The sequence below is a fragment of the Perna viridis genome, chromosome 3, assembly GCF_037379345.1.
Source record: "Perna viridis isolate PV_CMFRI_1.1 ecotype Kerala chromosome 3, ASM3737934v1, whole genome shotgun sequence".
Classification (NCBI taxonomy): domain Eukaryota; kingdom Metazoa; phylum Mollusca; class Bivalvia; order Mytilida; family Mytilidae; genus Perna; species Perna viridis.
In genome coordinates this window covers 59,707,748-59,730,465 of record NC_142447.1, presented here as the reverse complement: position 1 = coordinate 59,730,465, position 22,718 = coordinate 59,707,748, and the positions used below count along the sequence as shown (strand labels likewise).

At 33.7% G+C, this 22,718-nt stretch overlaps 2 protein-coding genes across 2 annotated transcripts; one reads left to right on the top strand and one right to left on the bottom strand.

Moving 5' to 3' along the window:
• Nucleotides 1-6,660: 6,660 nt before the first annotated feature.
• On the bottom strand, nt 6,661-11,960 carry LOC148623165 (uncharacterized). Its single transcript, XM_088573739.1, has 3 exons — nt 11,851-11,960; nt 8,041-8,114; nt 6,661-7,109 (listed from the first exon to the last, which is right to left on the bottom strand). The coding sequence occupies exons 1-3, from the start codon at nt 11,870-11,872 to the stop codon at nt 6,732-6,734; spliced, it is 474 nt and encodes a 157-aa protein (XP_088429865.1). The 5' UTR covers nt 11,873-11,960; the 3' UTR covers nt 6,661-6,731.
• Nucleotides 11,961-14,306: 2,346 nt separating this feature from the next.
• LOC148623164 (uncharacterized) lies at nt 14,307-21,357 on the top strand. Its single transcript, XM_088573734.1, has 2 exons — nt 14,307-14,527; nt 19,118-21,357. The coding sequence occupies exons 1-2, from the start codon at nt 14,392-14,394 to the stop codon at nt 21,154-21,156; spliced, it is 2,175 nt and encodes a 724-aa protein (XP_088429860.1). The 5' UTR covers nt 14,307-14,391; the 3' UTR covers nt 21,157-21,357.
• The last annotated feature ends 1,361 nt before the right edge of the window (nt 21,358-22,718 follow it).

Genomic DNA, 22,718 nt, shown 5'->3' with positions numbered 1-22,718 from the left:
GTTTTTACTTAAAATAGGGGGATTTTCAAGTTTTCAAACAATTACTCAAAAACACTTTCACGAACTTTTATGAAACTTTGGTGAATTGTTCATATCTATTGAAGTAAGCTCCCTTCCAATTTGTATTAATGATAAATTTTACGTTTCTTTGTTATGAAGTTTTACTCTTCAAAAAAGCCGGAAAACGGCCAAGGAAATTTCATTAATTGAAAAATCATTGAAAACAGACCATTTGTTATGATGATTGACTAGTAAATATAAAAGGTACTTAGTAACCTAGTCAGAAAAGTGTGTTTTGAACAAGATAGAAATGTATGGGTGAAAAATCAAGACAACAAACTTAGTTAAACTTGAGGTAGCCTTGATAGTGCCACATTGTTTGTGCATTTTTAGCTGGCCAAAGTCATGTGAGCTATTGCCATCACTTGGCGTCTGTCGTCATCGTCGTCCATTGTTCTGAACATTTTTTCAAATCTCTTCTCCTCTGGAACCACCTGACCAATTGGAACCAAACTTGGTATGAATGTTCCTTGGGGTATCCTGCATAGAACTGACTTGGGGATTTTTGATCCATCAAAAACATGGCCATCATTACTAAAAATAGAACATAGGGGTAAGACAGTTTTTCATATATATCTCCAAAACCGTTAGGTTTAGCCAAACTCTTTCAATAGCTGAAATGATCCTATTTTTAGGACTACAAAAGTCTTCAGACATAAAAGTTGTCAGACGACTCCATGTAAGAGTTATTGTCCTTGAAAAATGTTTTTTTTACAGTTTCCAGCCACTAATATCTTGAAAACTGATAGATAGAAAGAAACTTTCAATTGCTGAAATGATCCTTATGATAAGTCCTACCAAAGTCTTCTTGAGTCAAAATTGTTGAACAACTTCTTATTAAATTTATTGCCCTTGAAAGGCGGAATTCAACCATGTGAGCAATTCAGGCTCCTGGGAGCCTCTTAATTATTTACTTTTTTCGGGGGAGGGGGGTATTTTACAGGTGTCACATTATTTCTAGTTGATCATATTAATTCATTAAAAGCATAAGGACAAGTTAAAAGGGCAACAAGCTTATCATGCACTGAAAGCACAGCTCTTTATTATTGATGTTAACTCCCTTTGAAATTGTAATAAATTATTAAGTTATGGGATGAGGGATGAATTTCTCGTATTTTGACAAAAACTTGAAAATGCTTCAAGCAATTTTCACAAAACTTTGTTGAACTATTTATTTTAATTATTGTTAGCTCCTTTTTGATTTTATACATCTTTTGGATTATACATTCTTGAGTTATTTTAGGGCTGCTTTAATTAAAAAAAAATGCTTATACCATGCCATGCATTGTGAATTGTTTATATCCTTTGGCTGCAAATTATCATACATTGTCCATCCATGTAATCTTCATTAATCAAATTTTCAAGTATTTAAATTATTTAACCATTTCCATTCTGGTCAAAATCTTACCCTTTTTCAAACACTTCATCGCCTCAGAAGGCCTTTCTAGCCAAACCTAGCAAACTATTTTAGTGCATATGCATGGTTCTCATTTTAAATCTTATTCTTCCAAAAGCTGACAATTATATATACTTCTGGTTGGAAAATTTACCAGTGCTTTCTTAACATCACCATTAAGGTCTCACTAACCACAATTAATATTTTCCACTACTTTACATGTTAAAGAAATAATTTTCAAAGTCTCACTGTGAGACAAATAATGTCTTATAGGTGTCTATCATTGCAAAGCTAGAATATAAGGTTTTCAGATATCATTATACTAATGATATGATAAACCTAGACATTTTTTTTACAAAATTGACTGGAATAAATGATACTGATAATCTACATTTTTACCTATTCTGCTAACTGACAGCATGGAGGCAAATTACATGTAAATAATATTAATTTATGCACTATGTATCAAATCATTGTTTTTAAACTAAAAATTCTCAGTGTTATTTTGACTACTGTTGATCAAGGCCTACATTGTATAGATCTAGGTTTCAGATTATTTTAAGTTCTATTTTATAGAGGTCTCCTCAGTTTGGTAAGTGAGACCTAACCCAGTGGTATCAGAGTTATGGACCATTATCATTGTCCTTGTATGTGTCCTGATGTTCTCCTCTGCAAGTTGTGAAGAGAGATGAATTAACATATACATAATACTTTAATCAATGTAGGGTCTATAGTAAACTGTTATCATTTTTTAACACTCTGATCAGATGCCCGTGTTAAAATATCTTCATTGAATTTTATGCTGTAATTTATTATTTTTAGGACAGTCTGTACCAACAATCCTTGGTCAGAAATGTGTTGTATTAAATATAGTGTTTCCTGGTATATTACAATGAATTATTAGATGTGTTTAAGATTAGTTTAGCTTTGTTGTTATAATGTAGTACATTGTATATTTAGTGGTACAGAGATTATCTAAAACAATCAGATGCTTTATGTTAATGATTTGATTTGGTTTTTGATCCTTCACTGGTTCATTACTGGAACTTCCCTACTATTTCTGAACACTACACAACAATATAGTCCTATTTAAATGTAATTTCATTTACATCATTCAACACCTCTTTTGTATCCTGTAAATATGTTTCTAGCAATTATTCAGCTCAATAATATTCTATTTTTCTGCAAATAGTATTAAGATCTAGTCTTCAAATCAAGATTTATGGGTCTAACTTTTGGCTATGAAATATTTTCATTTAGGGAATTTAGTTCTTACAGTAATAAGTCAAGAAGTATGAAATGTATTGAGCATGTTCCATTTAACACATTAATCAGTAAAAATCTCCATGCTATCATTAATATTTTACCAATTAATAAACAGGAAGTGAATAGCAGTGATTTGAACCAGTAAATTGGAAATTTTAAAATTCATATTGATAAAAAGTGTCTAATTTTTTAAAAATCTTATGTTCATCAAGGAAATTATTCTCTTCAGCTGAATTTGATTTTAAGTTCAATTACAGAGTAGGATAAATGCAGTATTAATATAGTTATTGAATGTAAATGCAAACAAACAGTTTTAATTTACATCATGTTTTCTTTGAAATTTTCTTCATGCTTCAATTTCACAAGAATCAAAAACCTCCAGTGCTTACAGCACTTTGATTGTTTACACGTATTTGGTGTAACAACATTCATACCCCAATACAAACAATAATCCATCAATCTACATTTTGTGAAAGAGTAATCAAGGGAACCAAGGTTATAGCGGTAATCAAAAGAATGTAGTCCAGGGACAAAGACCAGACATGGAAAACAGACATACACAACAAAGAACATAAAGTAACTATAATCATACATACAAAGTAACAAAAGCAAATGAGCAGCTCGGACTCCACTTAAAACTTGGAGCATGGACCAGGTGCACCGGTAGGGTAAGCGTTCTCTGCTTTTCTAGAAACACCCACCGAGTTGCTCATAAAAATCAAGTCCTGGGTAGACAAACGAGGAAAGAAAACTATGACCCGTTGAATAAATCAGTTTTTATGGTGCAGATGGATACACCATAACGATCCACGAGTTCATGATGACGACCATAAAACTTCTGTAGTGATGACTTCAATCTTGTAGCAATGTAACCCTGTTGCAGAAGCCTACTTGTTAGAGTTCTAGCGCGATTCTGAATGAAAAGTCATCACGTTTGTCGTAAAGTTTGGTCAGTAGTTTTCCTTTACCATCGATTTCTAAGTGTAGGTCAAGATATGAGGCTGACTTCACAGTGTCTGTAGTATCCTGTATCTCAAGTTCTTTTGGGTAGATGCGATGTATCAAATCCCTGAAATTAGGATTGTTTAAAGATAATACGTCATCTATATAACGGAAACTTGAGATTAAAAGATCTAGCCAAACGATACTGAAACAAGCATTCAGTTATCAAATAGAAATAAACATTATCTTCATAACTGTATAAAAATGTTTCATCCACACTTTGGTTGCACTTGACAAAATGACTCGAAAAACCCTTTCGTCGATTTTTGTTTAACTCAAGTTAATTGTTTATTTCTTTTATTGTAAGCTCCCTTTCAATTTTACATTTTTATATGGTAGGGAAAAATTGTGGCCTAATATTGATATGGCATTGTAGTGTAATAATAGACACTTGTTTTTCCTTTGATAACTTGAATATAAGTAACTGGACCCTAATAGAATTCTACCTTAAAGAAAGTTGGTACTGATTTTTCGGGTCAAGGCCAAACTGTTTTTTGAATTAAGGGCATAGAAGGTACCAGAAACATTAATTTCATAAAATTTAAATAAACAACTCTGGTATATGCATATGGATATCTTCGAAGTTGTGTCACACGGTGCCAAACCACAAAAAGAAAGCTAGTATTGATTTTTGGGGTTGTGACTAAAACCATCTAGGGATTAGGGAACAGAAACCAGCATTTTCCTGATGACCAGAAGTAACTTGTGTGAAAAGTGTATGGATCTCTATGAAATTGTATAAGGTTTCATCCCACTAAAAGAACATATCTATTGATTTTGTGGGGTATAACCCATACTGTTTAGGGAAAGGGCTCAAATAGGGTCCAGAAGCATTCATTTCATAAAACTGAACTCTATAATAGTAAGAATGTGTACTGATTGTATCACAAAGTTCCATATTACTGATAGAATGAAATTTGGTTACCATAGCAATGAATGTTTAAGAACCAAAAACAAACATTTAACTGGAAATCACTTTAGGGGATCCCTCTTAGGTTGTTAGAAAGTTCCCCATTTCTTAGTTTTCAGATTCACCTGACTTTTAGGGTTATGGCCCAAAAAGGTTTAAGAATAAGGGGCCAAAAGTATGGAAATTACCATAAATTTCATATATCTTTTGTATCACTGAAAATTTGAAATTCTTAAGGAATCTTGTACTATGGCAAGCGTTTTACAGGAATCCACATTCTGAGCTGTATACAGGTAACTTTTGAATATTGTGTCCACACTTGTCTTTAGGTTTTGACAAATCTCGTTGCATTCTGCAGTACACTGTGAAGCTTTTTATTAAGCTCTGCTTCCAAAAATTGCCATGAAACTTTGGTGGATCGTTTTGTTTTGTTTTGGTTTTGGTTTTTTTGTTTGTTTGTTTTTTGGGGTTTTTTTGCATTGATTTAACCTGCTTTTATGCATCAGACGTCTAAAAACAAAATTTGGAGGATATAATAGAGATCATTTGTCTTTCTCTTCGTCTATCCATGAACTTTTGTTTTGCCTGTGACGAAAATAGTGATAGGTAAAACGAAGGTATTGCTTTTCTGGTGTTGGTGTTGACGCCTACAGTAAGATTTATTGCAAAGCTTTCTGACTAGGCCAGTCTCATATATAAACCACTTGTGCTACCGGTAGATCTATCATAGTAAGCTTCAGTTGAATTAGCATCAGTACATCACACCAATTTCAAGTGTATGCACCCTCAGACTACCGGGCGCCGAATGGGACTCTTGTGGTTTTGTACTCAAAATTCAATTTTATACAGACAAAAGTTAGTTTTGTTCAACAAAGTGAATTTTGTCATGACAAAAATGAATTTCTATGTAAGTTTTTTTATATGTTTAAGAATTTGATTAGGCCACTTTCCTGATACGTCAATCATGTTTGATATCACGTAATGTAGTTTCAATAACATTACTACATCACAATTGTTGACTTCGAAGATTTTAACGTTAAGTTTTGAATAATTTGTGCTAGATCAACCCTATTTGGTATGTAATTGCATTAGCATCACTACATCATCCTTATCTGTTTCATTACTTACGCTCACACAGTTACTATCATATTTGTATTAGCGACAACCAAAACGGGCAAAACATATCACTGTCATATCAGTTTATTTTATTAGTCCTATTGCAAGTATTTAAGTTACGTGACTTTTCATGTTCTAGCCGAACTTTCATCCTGTGCAAAACATTTTATTGCAATCCAAATTAAGAGCTATATCCACCTTGAGTATTGTGTCCCACAACTGTAAACGGTTTGAGGCATATCAAGTCGTGAAGTGTTTATTGGCTTCTTTCTTAATACACTGTTATCACCAACACATATCTCGGTCTGACGCACATGGTCTTTGTTACTCGGTATTCAAAATTTGCATGATAGTGATTGTGGGAGCATATGCATAAACAGATATAGAAGTGTAATGTAGTGATGCTTGTGCAACAATACGCTAAATGCTATTGACCTAGTTCGACAGTTGTTCATGTCAGACTGACCCAATCACTGAGCATTTTTTTTTAAATTAGAAGACCGTGACTGTGAGGGCATATGCATGTAATATATATGGAACTGATGTATTGATGCAAAGCAAAGCAAAGCATACAAAATATGGTTGACCTTGCACTAGTTGTGCATATTCAACTGACCTAATCAGACGTCTTTCAAGAAAATTTCAATGTCAGTGGACTGTGATTGCAGGGCATAAACTTTAATCTAATATGGAACTGTGTATACATGCAACTGCATATCAAATATGAAAACTGACGTAAATTCAGAAGCTGACACCAGGAAAGCAATACCTTAGTTTCTCCGATGGTGTTTCAGTTATTGAAAAAAGAAATGCCTGAATTCCATGGTGATTCTTAGGTACCACACTGCCTAAGGTAAAGAATGCTACTTAGTCACAGGTGTCTTCATATAAGTTTTCAGATGCGTTCATGTTAATTTGATATTTAATAAACATAAAGAAATTAAACGAGTGAATTATCAAAGAAAAACATACTGACTATAGCTACTTCCTCAATTCCTGGCTTCCATAATAAAGTTTGTAATAGTCCGGACAACCGTTATGACATGTTAAGATGCACTCCATGGATGTTGGAGTTTTATTATGGGATATAATAGACATCCAACTGGATGACACTTGACTTATAGCGTTGTTTGAATTATTCAGACTATCTATAGTCTGGACGTCTTTGTCATACGGCTCTGGGAAGCCATTTCTTTGAAGATAATCGTTTGTGTATGTTGAAGTTACTGTCTGTAGCCTTCTGGTGTAATACAATTTTGTCTCTTTAGATGCCGATTTCGATGATAAAAAGTTAAACAAAACTCTGGGAGACAATCCAGGGTAAATCTGACAAGTTATTGGTCTCGTCTGTACCAATATCTAAAGAGTCAAAAACAGTTTTTTTAATTTAGTATTGTTTCTCCAACTTTGTATATTAACCTACAATGAATAGTTTCTAGAAAAGCAGAAGACGCTTACCCTACCGGTGCACCTGGTCCATGCTCCCAGTTTATAGTGGAGTCCGAGTTGCTCATTTACTTTTGTTACTTTGTATGTATGATTTTAGTTACTTTATGTTCTTTGTTGTGTATGTCTGTTTTCCATGTCTGGTCTTTGTCCCTGGATTGCATTCTTTTGGTTGCCGCTATAACCTTGGCTCCCTTGATTACTCTTTCAACATAATGTTATTTCCCAGTAGTGTTAGGTGTGTCAAGGAGTGTATGTAAAGTCCATGGATGCATCTATTCAATCCAATAACTTATTGAAGTATCGCCCCTCATTTAAAAATTAAGGTGAAGTAGCTAACACATAGAAAGGGGATGCCATGATTTCAACAAGATAACTTGCGCAAGTTGAAGATATAGTTCCCTCCCCAGCAAAACGTAAATCTGGGTTATTGGAAGACCAAATATACTTTCTGTTCAAATGTTCTGACTTAACAACGAACTGGTAGAGAAAGAAAAAAAGGTTCCGATAGTTCATATTTCATCCCAGACTTGCATTACACAATTTTCTTTTGATGACACACACTTTATTAGCAGCCATGGTGAATGGCATGGTATTTATATATATATATATAATGACCCTCTGCTCAAATGCTGCATGGTGGGTTTAACAAGTTAATAAATTATTGTTATTCTTTTACAATAAGATAAGAATGCAATTATTTACAATGTAACTCTAAAACATATTTTAACATTACTTCTTCAAACAAATATTCACGTCTAGGATAAAAAAAACAAATTTCTGGTCATTATTCAAATGCTAAAAATTATGGCTTCACATAAAACATATGTATTCCATGACTTACTCTGTCGTTATTGTAACTGACTTTCGATGCAGCGCCTTCTTCGACAAAGTAATTACTGCTTTCATCAGTCGGAACTGGAGGAGAAAAAAGAAAGGATGCCACTTTTAAATGACAACAGGATATCAATGATTAATCAATGATCTAAGCCAAAAAGTATAACTTTAATAGTAACTTTTACTTTTCTTTCATGGGTGATAGTACCAAGAACGAATATATTTTAGGAATAAAACCTGGTATTATTTTGGAGAGCGGGAAATTTTGAGAAATGAATATTTTGCATAAAACAATGTTATGTTCATTCAAACATGCATACGTCATATCGTAAGTATTTGGAAGGAAATTTCGTTTGTTATTACGTGTACCTAATATTCTAAAGATATTATTTTTACCCCTTATTCATTTTTATAGTAATTTCTTCAATTATATAATTATATAAATATGATTTTAATATCAATTTAAAGCCCAAAATATTTCGACCTTCCGTCCCGGAAATAGTGTTAAAACCCCGATAGTTATGGTCATGGGATAACGGACTAGTTAATGTAACAAGCTATTTAACAGACTTAAGGACGATCCGATCTTGGCTGCTCTGTATAAGAATAATAATTAAGTATATTTCAAAGGGTTGTGAAAGCTTTGAAGACCTCTCATGTTAGATCAATTTAAGAAGAAAAAAATTCAGTGTGCTCACTTGAAGTTTTAGCGGGAAAAGGATTTCTCTTGACTGCCATAGTAGGTTTTCAACCCCGCATGGGGAAAATTGGGATTGATTTTACATACGATGGGGACATAACTTTTTGTAGGCTTTAATTGGTCTGGAGCTGGTATGTCAGCAAACTGCTGGCCTGTTAGTCCTTAGTTTGTACATTTGTGTAATTTATATTCAGTTTCTTTATTCTGTTGTAACAAGAAACTCGGATCTTTTTTCAACTGATTTTTTGGAGTGTTAAATTGTGTAACATTTTTTTCCACAGTGGCAGATTTCAAAGGGGGCTTGTGATCACGCTACAGTACTTCAAGCCCGCCGCATTTCTGCACCAGTTCCAAGTCAGGAATTTCTGGCATTTGTATGTCTTCACCTTTATTTTACTTTTTAGCTCACCTGGCCGTAGGCCATATGAGCAATTTCCATCACTTGGCGTCCGTAGTCGTTGTCGTCGTCGTCGTTAACAATTTCTTCAAACATCTCCTCTGCAACTACCGAATAGATTTGCATGAAACTTATCATGATTGTTCCTTAGAGTATCCTGCACAAAACGACCTTTTGGATTTTTGATCGGATAAAAAACATGGCCGCCATTACTAAAAATAAAACACATGAGTCGGACTGCAGATTTTGGCATATAACTCCATAACCGTTAGGTTTAGCCAAATTCTGACTGAATAAAAGTATTCAACATGATAAGATCCATCTGTGGTCATATTGCGGTGAAAATCTGTTGACCCATGTTAGAATTATTGCCCTTTTTGGACATTTCTTGCCGATTTTGATGTCATTATTTTCAAAAATCTTCTCCTCAGAAACTACTGTACAGAAGTCTGTGAAAGTTGGTATTTTTGTTTCTTAAGGTATCCTTAACAAAATTACCGTTCGGATTTTTGATCGGGTTTAAACGTTGCCGCCTTTACTAAAAATATAACTTAGGGGTCGTACAGTAGTTTTTTTGCATATATCTGCAAAACCGTTTGGTTTGGCCAATATCTTTCAATTGCTGAAATATCTTTATTACAAGGCCTACAAAAGTCCCCAGGGATCAAAGTTGTCAGACGACCCCATGTAAGGGTTATTGCCCTTGAGAGGTGAAAAATGACTTTTTTACAGTTTTCATCTTGAAAACTATGATAGATAGAATGAAACTTTCAATTGCTGAAATGATTATTATAAGGCCTACAAAAGTCTCCACTGTACCTGTGTGTAATTATGTTTTGGGCCAGCTGCATCCTGCCTTGTAGTATAAGGGTTTTCTAGTCGTTCATTGAAGACCCGTGGGTGGCCTTGGGCTGACATTTTCATCCCGGTGGGATTGTTGTCTTTTTGACATATACACCATACCTTTTCTCGTTATATTATTTATTTTTATTCAAAAGTAATCCTGAAGAAGTAACATGGGTTTCATGAAAATTTCTCAAATAACATTTTTAATGATATATGAAAAGAAAAGTAAGGGTCACTGGATAAAAATATTTATACTATGAAAAATACCAGAGAGTCCGAAACTTCCAATAAAGAAAAGTTGCTGAACATTGACGAGAACATGTTCTGCAACTTTATATACGCCCGTAAAAATTTTGACGGGACGCATTATAGTATACACATGTCCGGCGTCCCTCTGCCCGTCCGCCAGTTGTAAACATGTCGCACCGTAATTTTAGAACAACTTATCTAAAGTTCTTGTAACTTAAAATAGTTGTTTCTTATGATGGCCAAACGGTCTGTATACTTTTTGATGAAAATCAGATAAAAACTTTTTGAGTTACAGGACTTTTAAACTAAAATAGGGAACAATTTATGATTATTTTTCACATGAAGCACCGTAACTTGAGAACAACTTATCCATATTTCTTGAAACTTTACATAATTGTTTCTTATGATATTCAAATGGTCTGTACACTTTTTAGTGAAAATTAGATAAAAACGTTATGAGTTACGGGACTTTGTATCTAAAATGAGGGGTGATATTTTTTTCACATGTCGTGCCGTATCTCAAAAACTATTTATGCTTATAGCATAAAACTTTACACACTTGTTAGTTATATTAATCTGAAGATCAGTATACTTTTTCATGGTAATTCAATATTTTAGTTTTGAGTTATTGAATTTTTTATTTAATTTTTTTGTCAAAAAGGTTTTTTTTCACATTTTGCGCTGTATAAGGAGAATTCAAGAGGTGCATTAATCCTTAAAAAATATGTATCAGTGGTTGGATCACAGAAAAAAAACTGCCTTCCAACCTTCTTATACATTTATTGATGCAATAACCCTTAGAAAGAACAATGTGGTGAATCTTGTTTTAGAGAAACATTATACCATAAACACTGAAACATGTTGTAACAATTTTTGTTTCTCTCTTTTATCAACTTTCTGTTTTATGGAACTTTGAAATTTTCAATTTATGTATTGACATGCAAAATTTTCTATGCAAAAATCTTTGCTCCCTTAAACAGAATTAATGCTTCAATTTTGTATAATATAAAACATGTCAGCAACTTTTGTCGTTCTCTCATATAAACTTCCTATTTAGCAAGAATAAAGAATGAGTCATGATATACTTGGCATGACATCCTGTATTCCAAAAGCATTTATTATGTTTTCACAAGACAACAGGTGTATTATGCACTCATGGCGCAGCTGTTTATTTCATTGTTTCGGACTTCTCTGGTATTTCAACTTTGCCTATTTAAAGACGCGTTAGTTGGTTTAGTTACCTGTTGAATAAAGTTCTACAGGTGGTCACCAAAATCTGATTGATCCGTACTTGAGAAAGTTTGCGTGAATCTTTACTATTAAATTCATCATTTTATCGGCGCAATCAAGGCCAGGGTGAAGAACATGTACGTATTATTTTGACCGCCGGTTCTGGTGCAAAAGTCATGTACAATATTTGCATGTGGTATTGGTAGAAGCTGCGTTTACCGGTATGTATGATAAACATCGAAACTAAAGAGAGGTGTGTAGGGTCAAAGGAATATTGTTGGCATGCCAAAATAAAATAATATATCCCTGAATAAAAGCGAACTCACTTCATTTATCAACAACATTTATAAAACTAACCATTTGATGTCCCTACATGGCACACACCCTGAACTTACCAAGTAAATGAGACATAATCATATCAAACAAACGTCTGGCATGACGTCATCTATTAGTGCGTTATTACCTTTTGCGTTACGATTAAGTATTTGGTTTTTGGCGTCGGGTAGTTTCGCCCTTTTTCCCATTCGCCCTCTCGTTGTTTCGCCCTTACTGCAGGGTCATTTCGCCCTCATTGGATATACATGTGTTTATATATACCGAGTAATTGATGGGTCATTTCGCCCTCCTTAGATTTATTTTCCTGTTAATTGGCTTGTGTTGTGACAGGTAAGAATACATGTTTATTCTGTGAATAAAAACTTGAATGTTTGTATAGTAGGGGTTGATCTAATTGTTAAATTGATAGATACTTGTACTGGTATTCCTTTTTCTTTCAGATAAAGCCCATCAGTTGCTGAGGCAATGTCACAAGAGATATTTATTGAGAAATGAGAAAATTGGAAGATAACCAATTATGTCATTATATATCTTTTTCGGCCTCGAGAATAAATGTGATATATGGTGATGACAGAAGAGATTAATATAAGTTCTGAACATTTATTTAAATAATTCATGAGTATAAGAGCACAATTACTAGCACATTGTTACAACAAACTGTTTAAAGAATACATAGAAAATGAAGCATGATTAAAATTTGATTGAGAATAAAAGCACTATTTATATAAGTTACATATAATAACACATAGTAAATGACAGGGTTAAAAATACAACATGATCATGGGAATTATAAAAGCACTAATTATAATAGTCACTACATCGTTCAAAAACACTGGATCACAATATCATCAGTCGCAAAATCGGTATATATGTCCAATCTTCTTGAGGAACGTTGTTGTTGTCATCTGAGTGGAAGGGTCCTGGTACATGGTCCACAGTTCCTTGAGTTTGTCGTCCAGTCGGTTGTAGCGGCGATTGGTCTCCCTCGCAAGGTCATCGGAAGCAACACTGATGGCGATGAGTTCAGCCTCCCTTCTCAACAGCGGGATCAGTCTGTATATTCCACGGCCGGAACTGGATTTCTGGTTGAGTCTGGTGTGCCATCCTAAAATGATAAAAAAAAACATGTTAAAATTGCAAGGAAAATGTATTTCAAAACCTGAAATGAAAGAGGTTGTTATACATTTCTAGTATATTTAGTTATGTATCCTATCGTGGATTCAAAATTAATTTCTTTTATTAAATTGATATTTCTTTTCATTTTAGTTTAATTATATAGGTGTTTGATATTAAATATAAACTCAATAAAAATATAGATACCTTCCACGTCGTTATTCGTACGTACGGACAGCTGAAAGACGCTCCACGATTCCACTGGAATAACTAAGTTTGTGGTGGTACATCAAAGGATTGAGTTTGTGGTGGCACATCAGAGGATTGAGTTGGTGGTTGGGAGTCATCTGGCCAGTTGGACGTCTCACATGGTCTACATACAAAATGGATGTTTGCACCTGACTTAACGGCATTGCGGTATTGCAGTTGTGTAATACCCGTGTTACATATACGATGTTGCCATTTCTGACAAACATCGCATGTAATGGCGTGCTGTCGGCCGGTTACTGGTCGGGAACACTCTATGCAGAGTTCAGTAGGCATACTGGAGTTGTTTGGGAATGCCGGATGATCCCATGGAACTTGTATTTAAGCACCTCGGTGAACGATGCCCAAGCTATTCGATCTTAAGATCAAACGATTACCGCAATCAAGCACTGAAGCCGTGAATGCAATTACATACGGGTTAAAACATTATATACTATTACAAATTAATTAAGTTTAATACTGAAGCTGTGGATTCAATTATACAAAGGTATAGTGTAAATCAATTTAGAACTAATTATGTTAAATGCTGTGAATACAATTAAATATGGGTCAATAAATTACCTGCTATTAAACATTAATTGATTTAATTGCTGAAGCTGTGAATGAAATTAGCAAAAATTTAATTGAAAAGAAAAGATAATGCATTCTATATTGTTTTTAGACAAGCTGTCTATGCAGTTACGCAATATTCCAAGAGAAAGAGAGAGAGAGAGAGATCTAAATAAATATACAAACTATTCAACATTTGTAGGGGCAAAATCTTCGATCTTTTTTTTTCTCTAAATAAATAAATAAATAAATGTCTACGGAGGATCGAGAGAATTCAATAATTGCCTAGGGGCGAAAATCTCCGACCTTTTTTAACAGAAGAAATAAATACATAAAAATGGAGGGATAAAATGACTCATCACATAAACGAACTCTTTTTAATGTATCATCAACTATTTATTTGTTGTAATGATACATAAACGAATTAGAGAGGGCGAAACGACTCACATCGAGAACGAAGGCTAAAATAGTAGTAAATAATATTTATAAGGAGAAATTCCTTATTAATAAGGAAAGGGCGAAACAACTCAGGGCGAAGGGGAAAAAGGGCGAAACGACCCAGAACCTTGGTTTTTAACGCCGGATGTTATCTCCCTTCAGCTGATGGGGAAGTAAATAGAAAATTTGGTTGACTTCATTGCCGGGTATAATAAGGTCGTACACGAAAAAGAATGGTGATTCAAAATGTGGCACAAACAGAGTATGATCGGGCCAATAATGAGCTCAAAGTTTTCTGTCGACATTATTTTGATAGTAAAGGCTTGAAGGTTGTTGGTGCTGTATCGGTGATCTTCGTGCAACCATGTGGTAAATATGTATATCTTTTATTTTTAATTTGGTACAGCATTCAACAAAATTCATCCAATTGTTTTTAAAAACGCTCATAGCAGAGTTACCTCAATTTCAACCGAGAAGTTTGATTGGCTAGATAATAACAGTAATCCCTTTAAATTGGGATTCACATCATTCAGTGTCCAGAGCTGTTTTCTGATTAGGCTGCCCAATCAGTGGGTGGCCAAATCAGAAAACAGCTCCAGACCAAGGGTCTGTACATTTCGACAACCAATGCCAGACATTTTATCAAACTTCAGCAGATGTTTGTGTCCACCTTTTGCATGCTCAGATCAAAAATAAACTTGAAAAAAACTGTTTTGAAAAATAGTCATAGCTCAAATTTCCAGAAATATTTTGTGTCTTGTCTGGATGAGATTTCCAATAATCATTAACTTATTTACAGGTAATAACGTTGGTTTGTCAGTCAAATGTTTTGGCTGCTATTTCTTTGAAAAATTGTTTAAAATTTATGAAAACTGGTACGGGTGTTACTGTGTAACAGTAAAGACACATCAGGGTTCGACATTAACGGTTGCCCGATTGCCCGGGGCAAGTAAATCGCCGGTCTGGGCAAGTAAAAACGACATCAAAGTTGCCCGACTGGGCAAGTGAAAAAAATATGTGCCCAAATTACATTATTTCTGATCATCGCAGCTCTAAAACATCGAAAATTACTTCCGTATAGTTCACCGTTCTTCCCGACCTTGCTGACCTAGATTATCATTGGATAGTTTTCTGATTTTCCCTTTGCCATAAAATAGATCGTATGATATTAATGTGGACCAATCGGATGCGTCCAATTGTACATCTATTTTCGTTATCCAATTGAACATCGCGATTTATTTATGGAATTTCTTACTTTGGACAAGGTATTTTGTGTCTTTTAAAGGTCTTTTAAAGGACTTTCACAAACGGAGTTGTCTTGAAAAATGTTATATCCAGGTTCATTTTAATTTAGTAAAATGTGTTTACAGTTATTTTTATTCAAATTTATTTAATTTCTTTGGTAATCAGTATTACATAGGTTCATGAATATGTCATGTATTTGGTACAATTCTGACAGGACAACATGAGCTGACCTTTGCCATCACTTTGTGTATCCTTTGTCTGACTGGTACATTTTCTATTTGCCTTACAGAATTCTCTGAAAATAGTATACTCAACAATGTTGATTGATCATGGTGTCTAACTCTATGTATCACTGTAATCGAATCTTAGAATGGTCAATTTATGTTAAACCACTGTCATCTGCATTATAGTTGAACAGTTTCTTGCCATCCACGTCTTATTAAACAAGGGTTTCTGGTTTAAACACTATATAGTGACACAAAGTTCCGGGCAAGTATTTCAATATTTCGGGCAAGTGAATCACATATGTCACTTGCCCGACTGGACAAGTGAATATAAAAGTTAACGTCGAACCCTGCACATGTACTTTGACATAGAGCTGTTTCAATATTTTTTTGTTTTTATTTTTATTTATTTCTTTTTGAGTATAATCAGGTTTTTACAAAGACTCTTACATCACCACCTGACTCAGGTGTAACAGAGTTTTCACAAGAGATCAAATTTAATACAAAAAAAGACTATAAAAATATTATATGTATTCACTATCACTTTCACACATCCTCACTTTCATCTTTCATTCATCCCTAATCCAATTCAAGAACTTTACAAATAATCCACTTAACTGTACAAATTTAATTTCAACTAAATGAATAAACTATTAGAACATGTTCTTTTTACCTGTTCATATATAATTAAAATTGGAAAAGATTAAAGAAAAAAAAAAATAAAAACTTATAACGGAGAAGATTATATCAATAGGGGCCCACAGTTGTTTGACCTTTTCCTATTTGATGTTTTTCTGGCCTACATATAATTCAATATCAGAATTAAATCATCTAGTTTTATGTTTTAAACGTATTATGTTTGGAAGCTGTTTTAATATGTTTGTGCTGGTAAAATTGATCATCAAGCACACATAGATGAACATAACTAATATGCTAGTTATTGGCATGAGTGACAGTTACTCTATGGAAAATAAAAAAAAATGTAATGTGTCTGGAAGGATTAAATGTGTTTTAATATTTTCATTCTAACACACTTATGTCAAATTATCTATCCTGTCATTAATATTTTACCATTTATAAACAGGAAGTGAAGAGCAATGGTTTTAACTAAGTAAGATTTGTGGGAAAATTTGAATTGATAAAAGTGTCTTGATTTTGAAATTCTTGTCTTAAGGAAATTATTTTCTTAAGCTGATATAGGTTTTATGTAAGTGTGATTGTTATGTAGGATAAATACTCTGTTAATATAGCTTTTGAATGTATATGCACATTAACTTTTGGATAGATTTAAAATTGGGGAAAAAGATAAATGGAACAAAAATTTGTAAATGTGTGTGAAGTTGGATCTGTAGTATAGACTTTCAGTTTATACATATTAAAAAGGACAGTTCTTAATAGTATTTTAAATGCAATGTATGATCAAAATTTTATTTAACATCATATGATCTTTGAAATATGTTAATGCCACAATTTTCACAAGAATCAAAAACCACCGGTGCTTTCAGCATTTTGATTCTTATTGCTACTTGATATAGAAAAATGTAGGGTCATTAAGGCCTATTTCAGGCCCAGTATTAATGAAATGTTTTCAGAAATTTGACCCAAAGTCTGTTTCACACTGAAGAATTCCTAGTAGCTTATTTCAACAGAGCAAAGCACATTTTGTATTTTGAAGAAGCTAATCTACATGTACAATGTACTTGTAGAGCACCTTTTAAGTAAAAAAGAAGATAATTTGGCAATCAATAATTCCTACTTTGCAAAGTTATAGTCTATAAAGCATATTTTAACACTAAAAAAAATGTAATTATTCATCTTGAATGAATCAATATTTATTTTATTATACATCTTTCTGGGTATGACATCAACAATGTTTCAAAAGTCATAGTCAATAAAATCAAGTATTTTGACGGTCAGCAAGGTAGTACGATACTTGATATGGACTGGACTGCCTTCTGACCAACAAAATGCCGGTTAATAAAACTCACATAATCATTTAAGAATTGTATTTGTTGTATTTTGTATGATCATTTACATATATTGCTGCAATACACAACCAGCTAATTAATTTGTTCAAGGATATGGTCTTGTTAAGGTTCTTCAATAGACAGGAGTTTTTCTATCATTTAATTTGTATGCACCTGCCAATCTTCAAGTGTATGTTTCAAAATGTGATAGTAGATCTATGTAGTATAGATATTAATCAATTGTGTATTAATTTTAGAAATATAAATTCTGTTCATACCCTTATAACATCTAGTGTTGGAGCTGCTATTTCTAATCAAATCTTAGTCCACCAAGTCACATTTCCTAGAGATGTCATCAAATTGTGGGAGTTGCATAAATTCACACAATGAAAACCCCATTTTTGCCATCTTGTAGAACTTTTTTGTACCTAAAGTATATCAGATCTTAAGTTTTTAAATATTAATTTTTGGCTTATCAACTGTTAAGCTCCCTTCCCCTTCAAACCTAAAACACTCTCTAAGAAACATGAAACCCAAAATTATTAGTCTTGGAGCTGCTCTGTCCAACTTTTCTTCTTTTTTTTTTTTGTTACATGACCATTTTCCATAATATTGCAGACTTTTTTTTTGGCCCATAGTATACATATAAACTTCTTTACCATTTATCTTGTCTTCTTAAAGATGACATGAGAAAGCCATTACCAGGACGCTCTGGAAGGACAGCAGGATGATGCGGGGTTTTGTTGATGTCACAATTTGACTGTCATAGAAGTCTTCAGCTTCTGAAGTTCATGTGCTGGAAACCTCTTCTCCACCATCCTTTTTTTGGGGGCCCTGTAGTCCAAATGTATATCACATCCTTAATTTTCATTTTACCAGTTTTGGACTTCTCTATCATTTAGCTCTGTTCAGAAGCATCTACATTTATAATTGATTTAACTTACTAGTAATTAATTTTATTCTCATTTTAATCATCTTTTATTTGTGTCATTTGTCAGATGTTTCATGGGAGCTTGCTTGCTCAAGTGATTATAGATTGGAGTGGCAAAAACATCCAATAGCTACCTGTGGGCTGTTACTTCTATGGCACATCCAAAATCTGGCTCAGCATATCAGACTAGTACATGTACAAAGTATTTTAAAATTTTCTCACCTAAAATGCACGAAATACCAGCCATAGAAACTACAATCAATCTATATATTGAATTAATCCCTGTATTTGAATTTTGGATATTGGGTTTTATTTGACAGATGTCCAATTGTAAGTTTCAAAGTTTTTTAACATGATATGGTATGATATTTGTGCTGTTTCAAACATTTAATCACAATGCTAATTTAGAGCTGTGTCAGTCTTGATTTTCCACAACTGTTTCTACACCAGTGGATGGTGGTCATATCAGTATGCATCCTGCGAAGCATTTTATTTTGTAATAATGAGACATCAAAGATAACTCATTTTAACATCTACATGTACATGACATCATTGGTGTAATGTTTAATGCTGATTTTGTTTTATACTTCAGATGAGGGAAAATTACATAGAACTGAAAAGAACAGTCAGGTATCCTCATCACTGTCAGTTATAAATCTACCATGGACCTCAAATGAGGAGACAGAAAAACTTTCAAACAATCTTTCCCAATGCTCATCTAAAGACTTGATTGACTTAACTGAAAATAAAATAAACAGCACAGAAGATGATCATTATCACACATCTCAAAATGTTAGTGTCATTGATTTCTCAGACCAAAATCTTGATACTACATCTACTTGTCATGAAAATCAATTCAGTAATCTAAAGTCTCTTACAGAAATTCAACCTACCCTATCTTCAAGAGGAGCTAACTCAAGTGTGAAGTCTTCACAGTTAAATACAAGTATACAGATACCAGAGACTTCAGCCAATAGTGTATATAATCCAGCAAATAATCAACTTACAATAGCCGGTAGACATGAATACCAAACTTCACATCATCTAGTAAATAATATCAATAATGTACGGAAACAAGCTATGTTAATGAAAGCTAGACATATGAGACTGAAGTCTCGTCTTATGAGGGATAAAAAACCCAAAATTTTTGTGCAGTGTAAACTTTGTGGACAAAGACTAGATAATTGCCAACAGATAGTTGAACATTCAGAAAACCATAAGTTACAGTTACAATGTTGTGTTTGTAATGCTAAATTTGCATCCTACTGTAACCTAAGACGACACTGTGTTGGCCATGTACAGACACTGCTCTATAAGTGTTTGTACTGTAGCTGTGCATATAAACGTAAAGACAATTTACAGACACACATGAAGAAACATGCAAACTTGCAGGGGTCTGCACCCAATAGATTACAACAATATCAACCAAAATCAGTGAATATGGTGCATTTTCATACCAGTTCTCAAAAATATGTTCAAAGTGACTCGACAAACAGAACAGCAAGACCACTGACTACAGCTGTATACCCTGTCAAGTTGTCAAGTCATGCCTCAGTATCTGCTAACATTGGGAAGCAATTAAATATTGCAGTAGATCAACAAGTAGACATCAATTCACCAGTAGGGTTTGACATTACTTCACCAGATAGGTTAGACACCCAAACAAATCATCAAGCAGACAGTATTGTTCCAGTAGAAATACAATCAGATATGCAACAAGGAGACAAATCTTCAGAAATCACAAAACAGTCTCAGGATACAATGTCTAGTAAAACATTACCTACTAATCCTTCTATTGACTTGACTGTAGACTTTTCATGTGAACAACAATCTACAGAAAAACAGAATACCATAAGTTTAACTGATGCAAAATGTGCTGGTATGCCTAAGATCATCATGGAGAAAACTTCAGGGGAAACAAATGTTACAAATATGAACATCTTACCAATAGTAATAAATGATGAAGATGGCCAAGACATTGATCTGCAATCAAATCCAGATAGAACAAGACAGATACTAAACTATACATGTAGTGCCTGTAGTTTATCTTTTGGAAGTATTAATAATCTAAAGAGACACATTGTTTCACTTCATTCGGAGGAAATAGAACAAAGTTCTGATTATAAATCCTTACCAGAAGTTCCAGTTATTGGGTCAGAGGAGGCTGATGTTATAGACATAGAACACCTCAACAAATTTTCTTTTATCTACCATTCTGTCGAAAATGCAGAGCTTAATGTTGCAAATACACGTCATAAAGCAAATAATGCAGACCATCTTACAAGAAACACACCCCACAGCAATAAGAAAGTCCGCAGGGGTGTCAACTTAGTACATGGTGCACCTAAATGTTGGGTTTGTGGTGTTACATTTGAGAGCACTTTGACTGCATTAGAACACAAGATATGTCACCCAAATGAGATCCCACAATGCAATGGCTGTACAATATGTAAATTAGAGCTATCATCACGAGAAACCTTACGAAGACACATTAGAACACACTTTGGAGAAGAACATCAGTGTCAATTTTGTAACTCCACATACACTCGATTAGATAATTTGTACACTCACATGAAAAATCAGCATGGATGGGTAAAACCTAACAAATATAGCAGAAACACTACTTTCTAAAACCAAGGAATTATCTTATTACATGTATGTATGACTTTAACATGTAATTACCTGAAGGAAACACCAAGGAATTATCTTATTACATGTATGTACAACTTTTACCTATAATTACCTGAAGGAAATCTTTTCAACAAACAATGCATGGATCTAGAATTTTTCAAAATGTTAGGTTTCCATAGCAAAATTAAAAATGAAAATTAACTTTCCCTCACTTGAATTTGCTTTCCAAATTTTACAAATCCTTGAAAAAATTCAACTTTTCTACTTGCGAAAATAAATGTTGAGCATAATAAACAACTTCCCCACATCAAAATTACACTTGCCCCAGATGGTTGGGAAGTGGTATCTTAGAAAGCTCTGTTTTGTTTGTGAATTGTTCTTGTTTAGATATCAACATTACATATTAGGTCACTGTGCCTGTTGTAAAACTACATCTAATACATGCAGTACATGTATTGTTAATTTCTTCTTTCTATGGGATGTCCATTGTTCAAACAAATCTTACTGTATGGTGGTGAAGTATGGGGCTTTGATAATAACGATATTATAGAAAAAAATCCATTTTGAAGTTTTGTAAACTTCTACTCCGAGTTAAATCAATAACCCCTAGCTCCATGGTTTATGGAGAATCAGGAAGATGTCCTTTAGTCTTAGATATTAAAGTAAAAATGTTTTCTTTTTGGATGAAACTCTTAAACGGTCCGGAGCAACAATTAAGTACCGTTATAAGCTGATAATCAACAAACACGACATCTTCTTCCTCATTTTGGCTTCAAGGTATGAAAACATTTTGAATGAATGTGGCCTGCAATACATATGGCTCTATCAATTTGTCTACAATGGTAAATGGCTAAAAAGCACTGTTGAAAAAAAAACTCTTCGTGACCAGGTTACAGACCACCAATTCAACCAATGAGCATTTGGAACGTACGCAAAAATAGTCCTACGCAGAAATTACCCCTGTTCCTCTTAGTGCTGTGAAAAAAGTTCTCATCTTATTTTAAAAATTTAAAGAGTTTCTGAAAGGAAAAACATTTCTGTACATTTTATAGGTGCATTTTGCTTCTTGTGATGTGAAGCCTAATCTCCATAATGATTTTTAAATATACCCCTATCTTGTGAAAACACTGGGATTTCCCATGCTATTTATAGACCCTTCACTTCCGGTGACCAGTACTGCACTGCAAGTCTGCTAACCCCACATGCCATTCTGAGGATTGTGAGCTGACATATGTAGAATCATGCTGATATATAGTCATCTGCAGGTTAAAGTTAAGGTAAAGTCCAGAGAAGCCATTGAATATTGTGAAATTAGCATAGAAGCCTATGGGAAGTGGAATTAGTGGTTTTTAGCCTTAAGTTGAAGCCATGGCAAAATGAAAAGTTTCTTGAAATAGCTTTAAACTACTTGAAGATCTTGTTAACTTTGCCATGAGAGGAATACACTACAAAAATCCTTCAAAATATGCATTTTTTTAAGTTATAGGTCCAAATTATGGAAAATTGGTCTTTTTGGCTGATTTTTATGTCCTATCTTGTAAAAAGTGTAGAAAATTTAGTAA